Source organism: Anas platyrhynchos, chromosome 9 (genome assembly GCF_047663525.1).
Source record: "Anas platyrhynchos isolate ZD024472 breed Pekin duck chromosome 9, IASCAAS_PekinDuck_T2T, whole genome shotgun sequence".
Taxonomy (NCBI): domain Eukaryota; kingdom Metazoa; phylum Chordata; class Aves; order Anseriformes; family Anatidae; genus Anas; species Anas platyrhynchos.
The window spans coordinates 7,485,677-7,509,007 of record NC_092595.1 but is presented as its reverse complement, the minus strand read 5'-3'; the positions used below and the strand labels follow the sequence as shown (position 1 = coordinate 7,509,007).

Sequence of the window (23,331 nt, the reverse complement as noted above, 5' to 3'; positions counted from 1 at the left end):
AGCTGAAAGGCGAAGGTCCTAAGCAAACAGTTGAATTACTCAGGAGTTTCATCGGTACTGCTAATGTTTGCTTTTTCATTGAGTCACAGAGCAGTTTTGCCCTCCACTCAGCGTCTGGAACTGGGAGTTTTAAGAACATTTAGCCATTTTTACTGATCTTTGGGCCACAAATGCTGAAAAAAATCAAAAAATGGCTGAGTGTGCATCCCAGGTTGTAAAATGAGAAGATTTATGAGAACAAGGCCTGCTTCTTGGCGCGGGTTAGAAGCCAAGGCAGCACACTTCACCAGGTTGTTGTTGACCCAGCTCTCTTTGACTGAGATACGTGGGAAGTATTTATGAGCACAGAAGTTTCAGTGGGTTGGAAAGATAACCTCTGGCAAGGCACGCTGTGGATCTAGGGGCTCTTCTGTGGCAACAGTGCCTGGCAAATACATTCCTGTCTGTAACAGTAGGCTTTGCCTCCACAGGGGAATCCTGCTATTTATAACTTAAGGAGTGTCGTGCTTCCGTAAAAAAGTAGCTCTCTCTCTCTCTTTTTTTTTTTTTTTTTTAACTTTTTGAGAAGATTGCTTCTAGTGGGAGTTGTACTTCCTTCCTTCCATTTTTTTCTTCCATCCTCTTCTGTTGGAAACTTCATCTAGGACCATTTTTCTTCCGATAACCAGTTAGTTAATCTCTGACTTTTGGCAACTATACTTTGTACATTAATGTTACCTAAACATATCTGCTCTTCTCTCTTGCGTCTTGGGATATGGACTCTAAAAATACATCTGGATTTTAATGCATCACAAAAGCGTGAAAAAGAATGAATTGTAAGCTTGATTTACAACTTCCTTTTAGTATAATGCCAGCTTTATCTAGATAGTTTTTTATAAGAAAGGTTTTTATCTTGTCTAGAACTTTTTCTGCTAGATATAATCACTGCGTTAAAAATACTCTTACTATAAAGACAGGCGTTATTTTGAGAACCCTGTGATTGTGAAGATAGTTCAAAAGCACAGTGATACATAGCATCTTCCTTAAGTATTCAGTGTCGTTTCTTTTTTTTGGAGTGGCAGCGCTGCATGAGACACATCAAGAGTAGTTCCAAAGAGGATACATTCAATATATGAAATTGCGTCTCATCACAAGTGGTACGGGAGTAGCTGCACAGTCTGTGTACTCCTAATCCCACATGTGCGTTAGGAAGGGTGAAAAACACCCTGCATTTTCTAGTGTGGGTTTTCCAGTCATTCAGTGGTGCTGTGTAAAGCTGAGGCTGTGGGGCTATGGTTGGATGTTAAAGGCCTATGGTAGTAGTCATCCCTTAAAAAAATATTTATATGTATACAAACTACTAAAGTAGCCTCAACTCTAGTCTGGGAGACGGCTTAATTTTTGTGGCTTAGAATCACAAATTGTTGACCAGAAATGTGTTGTGAACCAAAAGCAAACTCAAAATTAGACGTGAGGGCAATAGCTTTATCTGATCTATGGATAATCAGTATAAAACCCAAATGTTTATATTCCCTTGTTTTCCTCTGAAAGAGTACAGCTGTATGCTAAACGTTACAGCTGCGTAATTATGTGAGCTGCATAATGCCTCGCTGTAACTCCGGTACCAAGGGAGTGTGTGTGTAGGGCTGAATGGTGAGGAGGAGGGAAGGGTGCAGAAGCCTATCTATAGATCAAATGCGTTTTTTTCCAAGCTGGTTGATGCGTTTGAAAGGAAGCAATGTGTATGTGTAGCTGGTACTGCTGGGCTTTCTGCTCCTGAAGTGTGCGAGAACGCGCTGCTTGGAAAAACTGTCAGCCAGGAATTATTTCAGTCAAGTGAACAATCTGGTGCAACCCAGGCGCTTCTCTTGTTGACAGCATTTGTTTCTCTAAACGTGCGTCTTCACTGACTTGGAGCCTTAAATCTGCTGTGTGCTCAGTGCCTGTCGTGTATCGTGCAGCCTGCACACGCTTAGAAGACGGGGCTGCTCGGTGGTGCTTTGTGCGTGGTGGTACCGCAGCAGATTTTGTGTGCCCAGCGCTGCTTGGCCCGACAGAGTGAAAGGGTCCTGTGCCACTTGAGTAAGCATCAGCGCACCAGCCTCTTAAAGTCCAAAATCCAGCTTGTTGAGATGGATTTACATGTAAGTCATTTACAAATGGCTTTGAACTGCCCTCTCTTTACTAGGAAAAGCGCACTGGAGAAGTTGACGGAGTAGTGTCTGGGTATAGCTGAGTGTTTGAAGAGGGAGATAAACTCATACATTGCTCACTCTGCATGTGGCCACTTGTCTTTCCAAGGAAAAACGTGGACTGGAACCATCCCTGTCTCGTTACTTAGGGTTGTATCTTTTTGCTTCGGTCTTAAACATTTTGAATTGCAAACCCAGAGACACTGCATCCAGCAGGGGAGTGCTCTGGGGTCACTGAACCAGCCTGTCAGTGGAAATCATTTTTGTCACAAGAGAGCATAACGTGAATTTCACGTGAAATTCTGGTTGTGGGGAGTGTGATTAAAGAAATTTTGCTTACACGCGGAAACGTTTTGACCTGGAAGTGACATCATGAATATACGATGCAAGAATGCTACTTTTAGAAAAATCCCTATTTTGGACTGTGAAATATTCATGACGTTGAAAAATTCCTTCTTCCTGTGCTTTTGTCAGCCTTGTGCTTAACACTGAACTTCTTGTTTTTTTTCTAGAATCTAGCGTGTGTTGGCAAAGGAAGAGTAAGGGGTTCGGGGTTGTTTTACATATGTGCTTGGCTTAGACCTTACAATGGGTTTTAGAAATAAGCTCTTGTGTCTGTCAGCCTAAGACACTGCTCCAGTAAGCCGGCAACCTGTTGTATGTATAAGGCTAAAAGTCTACAGTCACTGATAATTTTTTATTTCACTCGAATGTCTACCCTGTGACTTCCTTTGCAAGTTTTGTGGCTGCTGTCAGCGTGCTCAGTATTTGTCAGTCTATTTGTCCTCCATGGAGACCGTAAGCGAGGTGGTGATCGGTGGAGGAGGCGCGCGGTGGAGCTCGCCGTGTGCTGAAACCCAGCAGCACTGCGTGAGGGGTGTTGGAGCTGCCGTTTCCTCGGCTCTCCTGTAGCAGTGACAGCCACCACGGGCTGATGCAGTACTGGATTCCGCAGGTGAACTTTCAGGTGTGTATTTGTCTGACTGAAGTTGCTTCTGTTAATATTTCCGGGCAGTTATTGCAGTAAATAGAAACTCTTTCATGTGCCAGGCTTTACTCCAAACATACATGAAAACCACAAGCTTAGCAGCCGTGTGTGTACACCAGCAGAGGCTGGCATTCCTCCTGATGTGGAGTGGTGTTAGTGTGTGGCTGCAGGAAGGAGAGCACCCAACATCTCCAGCCCCAACCTGCCAGAGCCACGCGGCTGGGGCGGCCTCGTGCCCCTGACGTTGCTGCGTGCTGCCTGCTGGAGTCGCGCCCTAGGAGGCAAGGCTGTTTTCTTACCCCGCTGATTTTTTGGTGGCCTGTGGGTCTCTTTTTGTCACCTGTGCTTTCCAGCTGTGCACCAAGTGTTGAGCACATACATTCAACAGCTCCTTCAAATTCAGCGTGGTATCTGGTAGAGAAATGGGTGTTTAAATAAGTTCTGCTAGTCCTCTTCCTCTTAGAGGCGTTGGTTGATTATTTCCTGTTTTTGTACCAAAGCTATAATGGAGACATATCGCTTTAAAACACTTCCAAAATGTGCAGAAGTGCAACAATAGCGGTGACCTCAGAGAACAAGGTCACACCCAGGCCCGTTTCCTGTTTTGTTCTTGGGGAAACCGGAGGCCTGCGAAAGGCTGGAGAGCCCTGCTTGACACCGAGGGGTGCGCTCCGGCAGCTGGCAGCAGCTCGCCGGGGTACAGAGTGGAAATACGAAGACAGCCTTAAGGAAGGGATTGGGTTAGGATTTCCCAAGTTATTGTTTGTTTGTTAATTGTTTTAATTGATCATTATTCTGCTTCTTAATTATCTGAGATGTTACACTGCAGCTAACGTAGAGTATTTGTTAAAGGTACAGAAGGGAAGGAAATGCACAGAGGAGGTTTGGGTGGAGAGAGAGGAGAAAGCACACCCTGGCTGCTGTGTCAACCTAGGCCTATCTCTGCTTGCATGTCAGAGCATTTAGCTTTAGCACAAACTGGAGCACGGGAGGTTCTGCCTAAACACCAGGCAGCACTTCAGTGCCGTGTCTGTGACCAGCACAGGCTGCCCAGAGAGGCTGTGGAGTCTCCTGCTTGGAGATCTTCAAAACATCCCGGACACGGTCCTGGGCAGCAGCTCTGCGTGTCGCTGCTTGAGCAGGGCTTGGAGCAGGTGAATTCCAGAGGTGCCAACCTCGGCCATTCTGCGAGTCTGAGTGACAACATACAGCCAACAAACAGTGCCAAACAACCAAAAACAGCCACAAACCTTAGATACTTAATTTTACTCGGTGGAGAGCATGTGATTTTCAAACAGCTCTATAATTATAGTACATAAAATTCAAACTAAAATAGTTTTTATATGTGAAAATAAAAATACTTTTTTATATGTTTATATGTAACTAGAGGGTAACATTGATGCATTTATTTTGAATGGCTGTTAGGCAGCCAGAGATTTTACTTTATGTAAGTCTTTGTCCACTGTGCCCAAGTCTATAGAAGTCGAGCAGTTCTTGAGTATGTCAAATCTGTTCCGTTCAGAGTATAGGAAGCAAAACCTGGGCAGTTTTCTTCCTCATTCATGGTTTTAGGGAGACATAAATGAATGGGCAGAGCTGCCTAAGTCTCGTATAGTGTCACTAGATGAGGAAATGCTTTATCAAATTCGTCTTTGGCACGTCCTGAATATATAAACTATTACTCTGTATGCTGCCAGAACTCAGCTTTGGAGACAGAATCCCGTTGTCTAACACTGTTGAGACAGCAAAACGTGCGTGCGCTGTCATCTGTTCCAGCTGAGAGGCAGGTAGCTTGATCCAGGCGGCTTCAGAGTGCAGAGGTTTTGTGAAGCGTGAATTTGTGTGAGTTACCGATATAGCTCGCTTGAGAGAGATCCGGGGTATTTCTGGTGCCGTTTTCCTATATTTAGTGAAGCGCTATAGTTAGCATTCCTTATGTTTAGCCACCTGTGTGAGCACTGGTAGGGATGATCACATGAAAGCTATGTGAAACCTCCTGTCTTACTTTCTGCTGCTGTGTGTTTACCACTTGTGAGATCTTGCTGCATATGCCTTGAAAAGTTGAGAGCTGGTATGTATAGCTAAGCACTTATTTAAATTCTAAAACTGTTTTTTTTTTGATCCAGAATCCAGTTATTGCCTGAACAATCCTTCGGTGGATAGCTTTTAAGACTCCAGGCAGCCAGACTGTTCTCTTTTCTGTCTCGTTAGTCTCTTTATATTTGGTACAAAAATAGCAGTGCTTTGTTGTGGGGAGGAGCATATTTACACTCCTCTAGTCGTTTTTTTTTTGCCTTGTCTGTATGGTGATTTTACATGGGAACAAGCTAAGCTTACTGTGGCAACTGAAAAAGTCCGTTTTAAGTCCATTTTTTCTATTTTTTCTTTTTCTTTTTTTAAAAAAAAGAAACCAAATTACTTAACATCTTAGTTTGTAAACTGTAATCTTCTCCGAGACAGAAATAGCTCTGCTTTGTAGAACTAAAGGTTCCTATCCTTACACACCTGACTATTCTTCCAGCAATCTGCCAAGGACCAGCCCATTTCCTGGCTCTCCAGAGCTGAGTGGGCTCCCTGCCCCTGACTCAGCTGCCCAGCTCGGAGCAGGGGGGCCAGGGGTTCCCTTTTGGCACCCAGATGAGCCCCCCACAACCCTGCTTGTGCAGCGCCTCCTCGAGTGCCTTTGGAGTCAGCATTGCAGAGAAGAGCTTCATCTGAGTCCGTGTGTTACAGAGAAAGTACTTTCAGGACGAGAACTTGGGGTAATTTGCCACTGCCTGCCCATATAACGAGGAATTGAACCGTTAGCAAGTGATGCGGGTACTGAATCAGGAACAGGGCAAGGAATAATTCATCTCTGGAGCGCTCAGCCTGGCCATGGCCGTCACGCCACTAGATGTGCTGTGGAATCCTGAGTCAATTAGTTTGCCTCGAGGAGGGGCAGTTTATTTCGGTGTGACTGAATTAGCTGATCATGCCCACGGAGGACGAGTCGTACAGAGGCAGCGGGCAGCCTACCAGTGACACTGCGTTACAAAGCCAAGCTGTGCCGCGTGGTTACGTGTAGCTGCTCCTCGCAATGCTCCTGCTGTCGGTTCTGATGGGAAGCACGGTGTGTCCTTGACCCCGTTTCCTGATTGCTCTGGCAATTAGCAGCGGTGCCCCCCCTGGCTAGCGGTATTATTAAAAAGTTCTTCCACTTCCTGCTGCTCATCCCCTCAAGGCCTCTTCACTGTAGCAGATGCCATTATTCAGAGTGCATCGTGTGCATCATGGGCTGCATGCGAAGAGAAGCATCTGGGTTTTCTGTAGGCATTTCTACCAGCAAGTGCTGAAAAGCAGCTTCCACTGGTGTTCTGCATTTCATTGCACTCAGAATATTCTTTCTCTGTCCGGACACTTATTAAAAATTTAATAAGTTAGGGAGGTAGACATCCTGCTCCCCTCTGTCCCCTGAGATGACAAGAGGAATCACGGCTCCGTTTCTGCTTGTGGTGAGCGCGCTGATGGCTTCTTTGAGTGCGCATCAGAGCATGGTGTGGCTTGGGAAGTTCGTGTCTGCAATAATGAGTTTACCAGGCTGTGGAGCAGTACTCCGTCCTGACTGGTAGCATTTCATTTTCTGGGAGGGGAAGAAGAACAGACATGTCCTGTGTAACCCTTGTCCAGGTTAGATCTGAATCCGAGGAGGTTTTCACTAATCCATTGTGTGAAGAAGAATTTGTGATACAGATTGCCTCTGCTCGTTGCGATCCCTCAGAAGGTAGTCACAGCATTTAATCTGATAAAAAAACAAATGGTTTTTATCTGATGACTGGCAGTATTTGGAAATAGTCTGCTTCAAGGTTGTGGGGATGGCCTGCTTCTCCTCGCAGCGGAGAGGTTTACAGGATGTACCCATCTGCCTTTACCACCGGGCACCTCGGCGCGTCTTCTTGCCATGGCTGGCAGGTCACCTCGCTGATGTGCTCAGAAACAAGATCACAACACGCACATCTCACCTGGGTGGTGGTCTGCACACACAGCTACGCCTTGCCTCTGGCTTCCTGTCGTTTGCTGTCTTCAGTCATAGCACTGTCGCACCAGCAGCATCAAAGCAGAGACAAACCCACGTGTGCACAGATCTTCGCGCTGTGCTCTTGGGATCGTGGCACCAGGCAGGTGCTGGCAGCAGCTCAGGAGCGCTGCTCGTGGAGATAGCCTGCGTCTGGGGAGGAGTCTGAGAGCTTCCTCCCTGCCCACCCCATTTCTGTAATTTCCTCCGGGCATTTCGGAATGGTGGATTAAAAAAAAAAAAATCCCAAGTGGAAGCATCGTGCTCACAGTCCTGCTAAATACTTGGAGGTGGGTGCTCATTTGAACCCGTGTGCAGCTCAGAGGGAGCTGCAGCCAGGCCAGCAGAGAGCTCTGGGTACACTTCAGCTCAGTGGTTGAACTGAGGTTGTGTGCTGTGGTGTCCCCGTGTCTGTATATAAAGCTTCAGAGTTTGCTGTTCAGCTGCTGCGAACTGGAAAGGAACTTGAAACCCAGGTTATTCTATCTTAAATTAATCCAGATTCCCTTCTAATTCGCATGACTCGGAGCGGCTGCATTCGCCGAGGCGTGGACTGGCCTCGAAGCACTGACACGTTCCTGGCGACCGTGCAGACTTCAGAACGTGCCGATACCGCTGGGGCTTCTCAACTTTAACAATGGTTTTGTAAATAAAATAAAAAGGTCATTGTCCTTGAATTTGCTCAGGGATCAATACTTAAGCTTGATACGGGTGAGTGAGAAGAGCTCAGAAGTTGGAGTGTGGCCACGTGGCAATGTGTGTGTTCGGGTAACACCATCTGAGGCTGTCCAGCTGCTGGTGCGGCTTCATGCAGAAGTGGCATTAGGGATGAACACTACTGACACTAATGGCGTTAAAGTCATTGATGCTGCCTTTATGGTTTAAGTGCAGAATGGTCAGCAGTGGTCTCTGAGACCAAATTTCTGATACATTCACAGTTTCACCTGCCAGTAAAAAGATGCCCTGCCTGTACCTGCTTGTGACCAGCAATGCACGCTTCCAGTTCAATATTAATGTCTCTTTCTTTAAGGTGAATTATTCTCTGTGTTGAAGTCACCCTTCACAGAGCACTGACGTGTGTGGCACATCACAGAGCAGAAGCGCATTTCCCTTCACAGAAGATTAGAAAGAGATCAGCTTTTCTGTTAGGAATCTTTACCTTCTGTTAAAAATAGCACAGGAGGTAACTGAGAGGAGGGCAGGTATCATGGCTTGCCTGCTTTAGACACTTGAGTCCGTTGTTGTGTCTGTGCTACCTTTGGGTACGTTCTAGAACAAAAACAGGAAATTTTGACACTGTTGGAACTGTATTTCAGAGAGGTGCGGTATTCTGATCAACTGTGTTAAAATTAAATTTCAAAGACTGAAAGCATTTGATTAGCGTGCATGCTGAAGTGGTTGCAGTTCTTAACATTTCAGTTTTGAAGTTGGACATCAGTGTATTGATTAATTTTATTTTATGCCTGCTGTGAACTAAGCATCATTAAATAGTCTGGGCTTCTGAAATAGGACATCGGTGGTGCATCAAACAGCCTCCCAGAGTATTCACACACGGACAATGGTGTCTTCTAGGTGAGCAGAGCATAGGTTTAGGGAAGGTGAAGGTACGGACTTCACAGTTTGCTGAGGTGTAGCTGAAAGTATTGGTTAGACCTAAATCACCGCTGTGCTCTTGCTGTAGGATGTTTTTGATTTAGAGGTGATCCAGTTTTATATGTTGGGTTTATTCATAAAAAGGCTTCATTTCGATCATTTTTCAGTGAATTAAATCAGGTGGGCACTACTGTATTTTCTCTCATGTTTAAATTAAAATACTCAGAATAATGTTTGGAAGAGCTTTTTCCTCCCTCAGTTTGCATTTTGTGAGCAGTAGCTTGGCTTTCTTCTTTCTTTTGTAGGCTAGAAGTGTGCTTGGTTTATTTTAAAGATAACATAGCGGGAGACCCGGCCCCACCACCTCCCAGCCTTTCCGTGTAATTTTGCTGTCAGAGAAAAAGAGACAAACCCGTGCTTGGCTTGCTCCCCAGCAAGAGACTGGTTGGGTCCCCTGTCACTGGGAGGTTATTGGGGTGTGTGTGGGTAGATGGGGAGGTCTCCATCGTGGTGTTGGGTTGCACTGCTGTACTGAGGATAAAGAGGAAAATTGGTTCGAGGAAATTGTTCAACATCACAACATACGCGTGCAAAATGTGATTTAAAAAGAAAACAAACAAACAAACCACACCTAAAAACTGAAATTGTGCTTACATCTGGTCTTGCTGGTTTTTGGCCTCTTCTCTTAAGGTCACTTTACATCCCTGTTGAGATGAGAACTGCTTTAGGCTGCTGTGGGCTGTACCCCACAGCATGAAGTTGCTTTTATGGATGTTTCCATCTGTATTATTCCTTCTCACCCTGTGCGTGCTTTTGAAATGAAACCTACGTTGTGTCTTGCCATAGAAAATATGGAGAAAACTGTAGAAAACCTATTTCAGCTGTAACCTAGGATTCAAGATTTTCACCTTTAAAATGAAAGCTGCCTTGGATGTCATGTAGAAAGATGCTCGTTTCACAGTTGAGCTTAAGGTTAGATGTTTTAAAGCGGCTGCTTCAGCCTTTGCTCTCTGTTGCCATCTTGGGGTGAAGTCTGACATTCCTGGACGTTTCAGTGTGGGTGAGAAGAGCGAGGCTGAAGTGCGTTCAGTAACGTTTTCATAAAGTACTATGGGTGTTTCTGTTGACAGTTGCTTCTGTACTCAAAATACATTTAATTTAATTGTACTTTTCACAGTAATTCGGCAATAGCAGTACCGTGGGTCTCACTGAATTCACTTGACACTGTACTAAAAGGAATGTTTATTTGGAGCCTTTGTATAGGCAGAATAACTATAGGTGTATAGTTTGTTCTTCTACTTTTTTAAAAAACAAAACAAAACAGTGTGATACTGAAACTTTTCTCCTCCTTGTTGGCAGGTTTTCTTCACCAGTGGAGCGTGAGGAATAGAGACTGAAGCAAGATGAGCGAGCTGGAACAGTTGCGGCAGGAGGCGGAGCAGCTGCGAAATCAGATCAGAGTAAGAATTGCTAATTCCTTATTTTTCATGATGAAGTTCCTCCTTTTAAAGGAATAAAGTGTAAAGATCATCTCTCTTACTTGCTCCCGTTTAAGTTATGCAGAGTTTTAATACTTCCAAAATATTTGTTTAATAAAAAAACATGAAAGTAAGCCATTGGTATAATAGAGCTCATTCCTAGCATCTCTTGAACAAAATGTTCTGTTTCCTGTGGAAGTATACTACGTTTGGTTGCTAGGGGTGTGTGCCTCTTAGCAAATTTTGTGGTTGTGATTTTTAAAAAAAGTGAGCAGCAAACTTCTAGAACCTAGACATAACAAGTTGGGGTGAAGGGTATTAAAAGATCTGTGCTAAAAGTGAGAGACATCTTGACAGACATGCAGATTAAAGCACAGAGAGGGAGGGAGAACCTTCCAGGAGTGGATGGCATTTTTATTCTTTGTGCTATGACACCAATGATTCTACACAAATTTGGAAAAAAAATATCTGTAAAAACAAATCTGTAAATGGCGTAATGTGATGATGCATATGTAGAAAAGACATTTAAAATGTGAGAATTAAAATGGCCAGTTAAAACTTACAAATGTGCCAATCATATGACAAGTATTAGCCTCAATACAGGTGTTGCTAATAGCTCTCTTTAAGAAAAGTTGCTTTGTTGAGTTAAGATCACATTCAGAATTAATTTTATGTTGAACATCTTCAAGTGTTTCAGCTAAACTAAACAATTAAAGTTGTTTAAAATCCAGCATGTTTCTTCCTGTGAGCGAAGTAAGTCCTGTGTGCTAGGGGATTTACTGCTCTGGTATTTTAAACCCCTCCTGATTCCAGACGTCAACATTTTATAAATATTTCTACAGTTCAGACATTTTAAAAATAAGTTGAGATGACTTAATCCACTCTCAAGCCTGCTTTCTGGGAGAAAAGCTATAAAGGGTAGTCAAAGTAAACACTCACGAAAAGTTATTAAAGTTGTTATATTAAGGAGCTCTCAAGCAAGGTATTTAAAAGTTCTAAGAGTCTAGTTTGAGTGCATTAATTCAGTTCCAAAATGTCTAAGTAAATGTTTCTGTTCCTCCTCTCAAAGATGACGTTACCATTAGTGTACAAATAGGACGCTTTCTTGGGGTGAGGGCCACACAAAGTGATAAAGGCAGCCATGCATGCTTTGTTGGTTGCAGAAGTTGGATGGTCTTCAGAGAAACTACAGGGAATTAGGATGGTTCTTGTGGATGATCCTTCATTATTGCTGTTGATAGTTTTATTTCTAACTTGCACTATAGAGTTTGTCTCTGATTGTAAGCCAATTATTTTAAACCATGCTTGTCAGAAGAGGTTGCTGACTGTGTGTCTAGTTTTGTTTTACAAAGGCTGGAGTCTGGGTTGCAGGAGTGCTGTGCATTTGCAATTGTAACCAAAATCTGGTTTTGCAAGATCTGGGCATTGCAGGCCAGGCTCAGAAGTGCTCACCTGGTTCAGGTGTCCAATCTGTTACCGTGCAAACAAAAATAAAGTCTGGCTTCTAGGTAGGGTTGAATAACACACAGAAAGCCAGCCTGAAGTAAAGAAAAAAGACAAAGTATCTGTATGGAGATCTGAGCACCATCCTTTCCATGAAATGAATGAAAGTGTAGAATAATTTTTCTTCATTTAGTATGAAATACAGCAGCAGCTTAAGCTTCTGCGAGCCTGCTGTCCATCCCACTCCCCAGGTCATGCCCCTCATAACTGGTGTCATCACACCTGCGATGGCAAGGGGAGTGAATACAAGAGCCTCACCCAGCACAAAACCTGTTAACCATACAGTGAGTGGTTGTTTTTAAAGCAGGATCAGTTCCTTCCCTGGGTGCGCAGTGCCCCCTGAGCAGGCAGAGCAGCACCAGGGAAGGGATACAGGGAAAGGGATAGGCACTGCAACGTGAGGGTAACTTCAAATGCTGTTGAATCACGTATTCTGTTGAAAGGGAGACTGAAAGGTTACTGGGACGTGACTCCTTGTAAGTCCCTCTTCTTCTCCTACCCCTCAGTTTGATGCTCAGTGTTGTGTTTTAGATTCAAATTGTTTCTGTTCTTTCGTTTCAGGATGCAAGGAAAGCATGTAGTGACACAACTCTTGCTCAGGTATGTACTTGATTCGGTGTACAAGTTGTTCCTTGACATTTAAAAAAGAAAAAATGACACAAAAAACACACAGCCCTACAGTTCATGATTGTAATATGTTCTTATTTGGTAACTGAAAGAATAAGGTGGAACAAGAACTGGGAGATGTACCATAAATTTATATAGTTAATTAAAAAACAACAACAAACAGCCACACCAGAAAATCCAAACCAACCAAAAAACCACCACCCCACCACCTTAATATGTCCTGCTTCAAAGTTACCTTCTCAATAGAGTGTGTTAATTGTATTTACTATATTGGAAAAACTTGGAAAATCGTTTTTTTGCTGTATTCTGGAAACAAATGTACTTGGTGTTTGAAGTTTTGCCATGCTTGTAAAAGTAACAATGCAGTAAGTATTGGAAGATTTTCTTCACTTGGTTTTAATCGAAAATTTTCAGATTTGATAATCTGAATTAGGCTCAGTATTGCATAGTAACATCTTCAAAAGATTTCCGAAGCTCTGGTTACAGCCATTATGAAGAATGTTACTTTTGTAAAAATCTCTTTTTCCCATTGTTACATGGAACTAATCCTGGGCTGTACGCTAGTATTCTTCTTTATGTATTGCATTCCAAGATAGCTTTTATTTTTTTAATCAGAGTTGAAATGTATTCAGTTATCTCGTATATTAAAAATAGTCCTCAGTATCTCAGGGGTTGCTTTATTTATTTTTAGATCACAACAAGCCTGGACTCAGTGGGTCGAATTCAAATGCGAACAAGGCGTACGCTTAGAGGTCACTTAGCCAAAATCTATGCTATGCACTGGGGATCTGACTCAAGGTTTGTACAATTGATCTGTAAACCTGTCATTTACGTGTTAGAAATAAGATTGTCTACTTGAAACAATGTCAAGTTTTGAGAGCCATGTGGTGCAGTCTTTTTTTTCTTTGTTTGTTTGGCTGTATCATAGAACAACTTGGGTTGGAAGGGACCTTAAAGATACCCAGTCCCAACCCCCTGCTATAGGGAGATGCCACACACCAGATCAGGTTGCCCAGGCCCCATCCAACCTGGCCGTGAGCACCTCCACAGCTCCACAGCACCTCCACAGGTGCCTTGAGCAGCCACAGCTTCTCTGGGCAGCCCGTGCCAGTGCCTCACCGCCCTCTGAGTGAAGAATTTCCTCCTAACATCCAATCTAAATCTCCCCTTTTTTAGTTTAAAACCATTCCCCCTCGTCCTGTCCTTGTTTGTCTGAGCAAAAAGTTGTTCTCCATCTTTTTTATAAGCCCCCTTTAAGCCTTAAAAAGGTGCAGTGAGGTCACCCCAGACCCTTCTCTTCTTCAGGGTGAACATCCCCAGCAATCTCATTCCTTATTCTATAATTTGCCTTTATAAAGCTGATGAGGACTGCGTAGCAGCAATAGAGAAGCATTGAGTGAAAGAAGAGGTGCCTTGCTTGTTCTTACCACAGACATTTTGCCTTTTCCTTCTTTTAGTTTTGGCTGAGTTCTTTGAATCTGTTTAAGCAGAGAAGGGTATGTGATGAGGCATATTTCTGGAATGATCAATATTGCGTTTTCCATGATGTTGAATAATACTGTCTAATAATATGACTTCTGTCATAACAGAGTTCTGAGACTTTACAAGCTAACTTTGTTTAACTGAAAAAGACGCTTTTGTATTTAGCAAGGAAAAGTCACAAAGCTTTGAGGATGGAGTTACGTTGCTCTGCCTTAGAGCAACTGGTAGTCAGATGTTCACAGAGCCTTGGGTTCTGTTCTCCCACGTGTAGTCTGGAAATACGCATCCAGAATCTGCTTCCAGAATAAGGCTTCTTTACTCCTAAATTTATTTATGTTTATTTTTTAGCTTTATAGTTAAAATATTTGTATGCAAAAAACAAACGCAGTGGTAGAGAGAGTTTCTAAAATGTATTTTAAGTTTTGTCCATCATTAATCATGAGCCCCTTTGGACATGGGTTTCTTTAGTGATGTAATATCTAGTTCTTTGCAGATTATCCAACAAACATTGTACTTAAAAGTTAAAAAGAAAAAAAAAAAAAGAAAAAGGCAAATGTCAATAGCAAAAGTCTGAATCACTTGATAATCATGCATGATGTATGTCTATTTTGAGAATTTATTTTTTGTTTTATATTAACTTATTTTATTTTGTGTTTATGTTTAGGCTACTAGTCAGTGCTTCACAAGATGGAAAATTAATTATCTGGGATAGTTATACAACAAATAAGGTAGAGTTATTTATAATTCATATCACTAATTCATGCATAATTTGCGTGTTTTAGGGAAGTTGTGACTATTTTTTCTGTGTTTGCAAGTCAAAAATGAAAAGCAGCAGTCTACATTAGAAAAACAATCCTTTTTCCACTCCTGTGACTAGCTGTTTGCTAGAGATACGCTGTATGCTATTCCTCAGAAGTAGGACTTCTTGGTAATAACTAAGGTTTTTACTCTGGTTTGCTTTTACTCTAGTTTGCTATTCTTATCTGTCCCTGTGTTGTTGCATAAAAACTAATTTGGCTTTAAATTGTAGAAATATACAACCTCAGAATTTACATGAATGCTTTGCTTGTGGGGTCAGAGAAAGGGGGAGGAAAAAAAAAGCTGTTCAAGGAGGAAAGCTTAGGTAGAGTGTGGGGAGGTGATCTGTTGCTGTAAACTGACCAGCATCCCTGGGCACAACCATCCCATTTTACTGTCCCATTTTATAACCTGCACTTAAGAGACAGAAGAATTGGATAAAGAAATCAAAGTAGAATAAACAGATTTTGTAAATGTTTAAGTTTAGAGTAGCTTTGCTATTAAATAATGTTGTACAGAAATTCTGTATATGCTCACAGGAGACTTACTGGTATTTCTCATCCTTGTATATGTACGAACGTAGGTTGTTGTATATAATTCTAGAATCAAGTTACTGGAGTTTACAATACACAGTCTGTTCGGTGTGTTTAATCTGCTGTAATTCATGAAATGACTGAATGACTTCAGTAAAACGGGAGAGCGAAGGTGTGATGTAGCACTCATGTGCTCTTTCTTTCCGAAGATGCATGCCATTCCTTTGAGATCCTCCTGGGTGATGACTTGTGCGTACGCACCGTCTGGCAACTACGTGGCCTGTGGTGGATTGGACAACATCTGCTCCATATACAACTTGAAAACCAGAGAGGGCAATGTGAGAGTGAGCCGGGAGCTGCCAGGGCACACAGGTCAGCCATATTCTTGTTTCAGCTTTTGTTTTTGTTTTATTTATTTTTTTATTGTATCAAATGAAGCAGTCTGGCTTTGAGATGTATTGGGGTGTGAAATGCTTTTTCATGTGCCCACAGACTGTCTGTGGGAGAACTGCAATCACTACTCTTGGATTTTAATCTTCAGTTTAACTGAGTCTGAAACTTTCTTAACTTTTGTTTTTAGGATATTTGTCCTGTTGTCGCTTCTTAGATGACAACCAAATTGTCACTAGCTCAGGAGACACCACTTGGTGAGTTTTTGGGCTTAGTTACTTTTTGTTTTCCCAATGCCTTAATTTGTATTTAAAACTGAAGCTCTCAAATAAAAAACGACCTTATGTTAATGCTGTCACTTTATCTGCAGCGCTTTGTGGGACATTGAAACTGGTCAGCAGACCACCACGTTCACTGGGCATACTGGTGATGTGATGAGTCTCTCTCTAAGCCCAGATATGAGGACTTTTGTTTCTGGTGCCTGTGATGCCTCCTCAAAGCTCTGGGACATTCGAGATGGAATGTGCAGGCAGTCGTTCACAGGGCACGTGTCAGACATCAATGCAGTGTGTGTAAGTGATCGTTTGTACTTCTGCATGGGAATCAAGGGGGAGGATAAAAGTTACAGCGGCATGAATTCAACCTACAGTCTGTTGGGTTACCTTGATTTAAAATCAGTTATCTCGATAGGGTAAAGATGGTTAAGTTGTATGTAATTAGATTGTCTAATAACCTGTGGTCTAGCTCATTACTGAATTATTACCATTATCTATGATGCAGTGAAGTGTTCTTGGAATAGTGTCAGCTATGTTCTCGTTCAGCAGCCGAGACCTTACTTTTTTAAGACATGAAGAACAGAGGACAGGAAATTTTAGTTGGGTGACAAGGTGTTAAAACTGAAATTATAGATAAATGTGATCTGCCAAGAGGGAGCAAAATAGGCAAGCATCCTCCTCTTAAACCTTGTTAAAGAAAAATGTACTCGATATTTTCTGTTGAAAAGAGCTTTCAGTGAATTGTGTACAAGGCAAAGTTAAAATCAGTGCTTATGTTGAATATTCATCCTTGGAATCATTCTGTAATATTTATAAACTGGGTTATATTTCTCCCCTGTCATAGTAACACTATGTTCTGATCTGCAAGATACCAGCTGTGACAAATAGGGAATGAAATCTAAGTCTTAGCTGCATCTGTTTTTGATAAACATGAAAAATTATTAAGGCTGAGAGAATACCAAAGGCATGACCTGTAGAAAAATGCAGTTCCTATACTTAGACCTGAATCCTGAGATGCGCTGAGCTCTTTTCATTCCGATTTCAATCAATATGGTTGTTGTAAGACTGACTGATTTGGAGTAGATTTTGGAAATTGAATTGCTTACTTGCAATCCTCTGTCTCGGCTCAGCCAACGTGGCTGACCGTCTCACGGTGGAACATTGTGCACCACTTCACCCAGGTCTTCCCGGCCCACAGCCAGGACACAAATAACTACATTTTGCTTCATTTTATAGGAGTTAGTTACATCCCCTTTGCCTCCCCTTGTACTGCATGCAGGAGCTGTCTGGGTAGGATTCCAGGCATTCGAGTGTCATTGGTGCTGTTCTAGAAGTGTGTTGTTGCATAGCTGTGTATGTGCAGCTTTTTAACAAGCACATCTTTTTTAATACATCATTCGGCCTCTGTCAGGTCACCCTGGCAAAATAATATTGTGATGCTTCTGAAATAACCCCTGATCAATGTTTTTCTGATATCAAACTCCCATCTCTCAATTAAAACTTCCAGTTTTTTCCCAATGGACATGCATTTGCCACTGGGTCTGACGATGCCACTTGCCGACTCTTTGACCTGCGTGCAGATCAGGAGCTGATGATGTACTCGCATGACAACATCATCTGCGGAATCACTTCTGTAGCCTTCTCAAAAAGTGGCCGCCTCTTGCTAGCAGGCTACGATGACTTCAACTGCAATGTGTGGGATACTCTGAAAGGGGAGAGAGCAGGTGAGTGCATGGAGCTGCAGGGAGCCGAAGCTTTTCGTTTCCCGAGCAGGAAATGGGTAGTCAAAATCTATGCAAAATGCAGGGAAAGCTCACTGACAGGGCTGCTGCTGGTGTAATGGGTTCTGCTTGGCTCCTTTTAGCGCTGTAACACCTCGTTGCTGCGTTTCCTGATACGGCTGCTCTGATTATGGTTCTTGAGGGTAAAGGAAATAGGATGCTTGGATGCTGAGTTACGTCTTTTTTAGCATGTGTGAAGACTTACCAGGGAGGGCAGAGCAGCAGCTGAAGTCACTGACCCCCTGTGAATGTTAACTTTCAATATTTCTTCTCTTCCAGGTGTCCTTGCTGGCCATGACAACCGTGTCAGCTGTTTAGGTGTTACCGATGATGGCATGGCTGTAGCTACAGGGTCTTGGGACAGTTTTCTCAGAATCTGGAATTAACTGGGAGCCAAACATGTACATTCTCCATTTGAGATCTGGAGAGATCAATGCTGCAGCCTATAGCTGTGAAATAACATTTCTACCTTGTATTTGCAGGTGAAGTTTTTCTATTCACTGATTATTACACAAAAAGGCTTTCTGTAAACTAGAAAAAAAAATCAAGTGAAGAAATAGGGGAGGGGGGAAGAAATCACTGACTTTTTAAAAGGGGCCAGCACACATAATCATGGTGACCGACAAACTAAGAGCCAGTCTTTTTGTTTTTGGTGGTTTGGTTAGATTGTCCTTGAAGGGTTTTTGCTTGTGCTCAGTCTGCTAATCCTGTACTTTTTTTGTACATAACAGAATATACACATTATAGCAGCCAATCATGTAACATTTGTCTGTATGTAAAGAAATATGTTTGCATTTTTTAAAGAACTACATTTATAGCTTTGCTTTAACCTGAGATGTCACTTCTGAGTTTTGTAGTGGATAAACTAGATTGCTGTTTTAAATGTTTTTGTGAATTTACTGTAGATAAAGTGAAGCCAATGGTATGTATGTGTTTTTATAATGGAAGGCATTTGAATTTTTTTTAGAGGCCCTGGAGACTCCCAGTTAATACCTAACCGCCTTATTCACTCACTTCTTGACCTGCTTGCCTATTTTTAACCGTGGGGGTTCTTCCTTAAGCCAGTGGTTCCTGGTTCATCCATTGGCAGTCATGGCCTCCAAACACCAAGGAGTTAATGCCAGGCAGACTTGCAACAACAGAGAAAATATATTAAAAAAAAAAAAAAAAAGTCCAGTTCCAGAAGTATTAGCTTCCTTACTGCAGCTTTCCACATCAGTTATGCCACCCAGGCCTTGGGTATGGAAACCAAGTGACCTGCATTGCTGTCGCTAAGTGGCTGAGCGCTTTTCCTTTTGACAGTTCAGCTCTAACTAACTGAGGTTGTTTTGGCCCGTCATGAGCTCTAGCTGATTTGCACTAGGGAAATGATTTGGCATGACACTCGGTGTGCAGAAAGCAGCGTGTTTGCAGAGCCGGCTCAGTTACCACCATGAGCGGAGGAATTCGAGAGGACTTTGCTTAGAAGCCTAAGGAAGATTTGAATGTGCAGTTAATCCCCTATAATTCCCCTCCAAACTGGGGAGGTGCCAAAGCATACCACAACCAAAAGCGCTTGTTGTCAGTTACGTGCGGTGTGAATTACAATAGGAATCGTGTGACCTAACCCAAACCAAATAACCTTACTCACCTGCATCACCCTTCAGAACTCGGTACTCTGAAGGTGGTGACTCGCTTGTTCTGCTGTGGTCACAGCGGTCTGTGCCACGGCGGCCTGTTAGATGCCAATCGTTCTGCAGTTCTGCCACTGTAAGTAGCCATTGCCTCTCCTCCTGATTTATTCTGGTTTTAGTGTCAGTAGCTTATAAGTGACGGGTTCCGGTCAAGTACAGCTGAGTGTAGGTACAGGAAAATGGGGTGACTGATGTCCATCTGAAGCTACCCAGGAAGGGCGTTTAACTTTTTGGTGCCTGGCAGCGTGCCTGCGCTTGCAATGGATGTTCTCTGGGGAATCTAAAAGTCTGTTGGCTTTTTTTAAGTGACTTATTTTAAATGTATGTGAATTTTAAATTACCAGGTTGGAAGGTAATGTTCCTCTGCCCCCATCTGATGATATGGGGAGTCTGGGTATCTCTGGGTCAGGTAGTAAATATAAGTGCCCAGTATTTTGTAATATACCAAAACAGATTTGTGGCTGAGGTGATTATTTGTCAAGCTTCTGACGTTTGTAATCCTAAATTTCAGTACTTCCAAACTGTGCCTGTAAACTTGCCATGTCTGTAATGGTGAAGGTGCCAATAAATGTACCAATCACAGTAAATTCACTTAAAAATAAATTAAAAAGAAAAAAAGCACATCTTGTGCTGAGAAAGTGTACATTTACTAACAGCAGATTGTGGTGTAGGACCAAAATCACACTATATTATATGTCACAGGAATTCCTCAGCATTTTGCTTTATGATCTGTCTGCATTAACAGAACTATTGCAGATACTTGTTCCTCTTTTAAGTGAGCATCTCTTTGGGATCATGCAGATTTGGTTTAATTTTTAGTGGTGCATTTAATTATTATTATTATTTTATTTTTTTACTCACAGCTGCCTTGAGTGAATTCTGAAAACTTGTTACTATGGAATTTTAAGAAAATATTCTTTTTCTAAAAAAAGTGTTTTCCATAGAAGTGTGTTTTGAACCAATTTCCTAGTCAACACTGTTGCCAAGACAGGTGCCATTTTTACATTCAGGTGTTAGAACTAGTTTCTACTTGTGAAGCTCCAAGCCCAATTTTACAGATGTATATAACTTTTCTTAAAAGTTTGGGTAGACTGTAAACACGGTAATGGCTCTTGTACAGGTATTACTGCAAATAAGTTCACTATCGGTGTCTGATGAATTGTCTGTTGGATTCAGCTGCTTTTAAAATAGCTGATGAGGAATGCCAACCCCTTGCTAATGAGGTTTCCAAAAGCATCATATAAATATCTGCCAGCTTTTGCTGTTTGGTTAACCGGTTTCTGTAGTGCTGCAGGTCCCGAGGTGCCTCTTGTATTGGCGCACAAGGAAGGGTGGAAGAAGCCTCAGCACAGCTGTGGAAACGGGATCTGGGATGCTGCTTGGGAACTTGTAGAGCGCTTGTGATAGATCCTGCCAAGGTGATGTTTGCTGTTTAATTACATCATTTAGAACTTTACTGAAACAAAAAGCCTCCAGGCTTGGTGTAACACACTGTTACTGTATGAGGCCAAATAGTGACCTTGCACAAGCTGTGGTATTTCCTGTTTTTAAATGGTTATCATTGGGGAACTTGTAAGGTGGATGCACTCCCTGAAATAGATGTGGCTTAATGGTAAAAGCTCAAACTCCCTCTAACGTGAGGAAGTTAAGAAAATGGCCCCTTGTAGGTTTTACTTAAAAGATGTAATTCTGAGCTTTGCATCTCACAGAAGATGGTATATACATGCCTGTAGTTTAACGTAAGCTCACGAGTGCAGCTTGTGCCATTTCTAACCGCAGCCATGACAGCGAACTTGATGTACAACAGATTTTGCAGCACTTGTGGGTACATCTTAGGCTGTAAAAGTTTGGTGCCAAACTGCATCATTATCTGGATTTCAAATACCTTGTGTAATTACAGAAATGTAGTGACTGAGACCATTGTGCCAAACAGTTGGTAGCAAAGTAACTTGTTCCCAGCCTCTCTTCTATCTAAGTCTATTGGTTATGGCTTGGAAGTGGAACTCTGTGCTTTGTGTAGCAGGATTGATTTTGTTCAGGTACAGTTATTTTTTGTTGGCATATTCTAATGTTGATTTAACTTTGCAACAGAGAATACTAATTAGGCACGCACCCAACTTGGGCTTGTTGTCACGTAAGTCAGACATCTATTTATTGGTGGGATGTTACCGGTTGAGATTCTGGAAACCACAGAAAGCTTTTACACATGGCATCTTGCTGATGTACACTCACTTACTACTGTAATGTGGGCCTGTTTCCATCTGTCTCCAGACCTTTTTTCTTCCAAGCGTTGCTATCATCTGCCTCGCTAAATTGCAGATACGCACGGTATCTGGCAGAACCGATAGTTCCTAAGGTGACACCGATATAGACCATTTGACATGGAACGTGGATTCGATAGGCTTTTCCCCAGCCTAAGGAGGGCCTGACCTTGACTTGGCAAAGCTGACTCGCTGTACCAGCTGGTCCTCGTGTGCTTACTGTAATGCATGGATTGGAACTAGTTAACTCTTCAGTTAGTGTAACCGCGTGTCCCACGATGAAGTTCACGTTACTTTAAGGTGGAATGAAAACATTGTGAAAACATTCCAGGCGTGCTTAGTCTTTCCTCTTTGAGGACACTGTCACCTCCACTAGGTTTAGTGCTGTGCTTTAAGATGTTGGTGAGAATAAGTATTGGCTAATTCAAATAGTTGGTATAAATGGTTGTGTAGCAGAATGACTGATTTTTGAGATAGCATTTCCTGTAAAAGTAATTAAGCATGGGTTGATGGTGCACTTTGTATACAGTAATCTGGCATGCATGCTGGTAAACTACTTCCTACACTTCAGAGGCACCACAAGCCTTTTTATCCAATTGCTGGTTATGTAAAATACATGCAGAATGTTAATGCAGTGTTGTTATGGTAAATGTGTGAACAGTGTTACTAATTGATATAACTGATAACAGATTACATGTGCCTGACATTCTTATACCACACAGTATGTTTAGGTTTAACTAATATGGACTTCGGTGGAATAGTCTTAGATATTTCAAGCCTTTGTTTTACTTACACAATGGTGCTCTATTTGTGTTTTTCTCCTTTTTTTCTCTTAAAAAATAAAAGCATCTGAACACTTGTAGTACATATTACATCCAAAGGAGTCCAAAATGAAAAAAAAATGCTTCTAATCATGCTTGATTTTAATTTGCCTTTAGTTTCCAGCATTTCTCATCAGCTAGGTTTTGTTTTTTTGTTTTTTTGTTTTTTTTTACTTGTTGCTGACTACTTTGGAAAACTTCAGTAATGTTACCAATTATGAAGTGATTCTGCACTGCCTTTGGATCGTGTATGTATACAGAAACAGTCTTAAAGCTTTTATTTAAGCTATTCAAAAAACCAGGGACTTGTGCCATTTGTTCTTTAACAGTGCTGTTGTAAAAAGACTTCCCTGTGAAAAAAAATCACTTGCTATGAACTCTGTTTATAGCTTTTTTTTTTTCCACAATGGATCTTTTCTTTGTATTTGTACAGTGGCTCAGTGAAAGATGTTGCCATGAGTTGATATTGTAACCAATAAACAAGTGCTTTTAACCAGACCGTCTCACAGGCGAATGCTTTATTTAATGGCAATTCTCACCTGTCCTAAAAATCAAGATCCTGGCAGTGGCTCTGAAGTGGAGAGAGCAACAACATCAACTGCTCTTACTTTTGGTGAGCCTGTTACATGTGAATGTTGAACAGCACAATGTTATGCAAGTAAGTAATTTGCCCTTATGAACAAATGATTAAGGTGATTTTTTTCCCCTCAAAGGACTGTGGCTTTTTTTTTTTCAGCCTAAAAAAGAGGCTGAATAAACTGAAGGGCCTGCAAATACTACAATAAAGGGAGCTGGAAGTTAGCCACCAGTCCTGGAGTGGAAAAACTAGGCTTTACAACACTTATTCTTAATATCAGCATTCGTGTTACATAGCACTGCTCTCTTAAGGAGCAGCCATTTCCC

General features: G+C 42.1%; 1 protein-coding gene across 3 annotated transcripts in view; it reads left to right on the top strand.

Annotated features, from left to right (window-relative positions):
* GNB4 (G protein subunit beta 4) overlaps positions 1 to 22,926 on the top strand; it is a 29,209-nt gene extending 6,283 nt beyond the window's left edge. For all 3 annotated transcript variants that reach the window (XM_027464244.3, XM_027464239.3, XM_027464241.3), the window contains 9 exons: positions 10,166 to 10,266; positions 12,349 to 12,387; positions 13,106 to 13,212; positions 14,561 to 14,624; positions 15,437 to 15,599; positions 15,808 to 15,874; positions 15,988 to 16,189; positions 17,400 to 17,616; positions 17,953 to 22,926. In XM_027464244.3, the coding sequence (XP_027320045.1) occupies positions 10,210 to 10,266; positions 12,349 to 12,387; positions 13,106 to 13,212; positions 14,561 to 14,624; positions 15,437 to 15,599; positions 15,808 to 15,874; positions 15,988 to 16,189; positions 17,400 to 17,616; positions 17,953 to 18,059 (1,023 nt within the window). In that variant the 5' untranslated portion in view covers positions 10,166 to 10,209 and the 3' untranslated portion in view covers positions 18,060 to 22,926. The remainder of the gene's footprint in view (positions 1 to 10,165; positions 10,267 to 12,348; positions 12,388 to 13,105; positions 13,213 to 14,560; positions 14,625 to 15,436; positions 15,600 to 15,807; positions 15,875 to 15,987; positions 16,190 to 17,399; positions 17,617 to 17,952) is intronic.
* Positions 22,927 to 23,331: the final 405 nt, after the last annotated feature.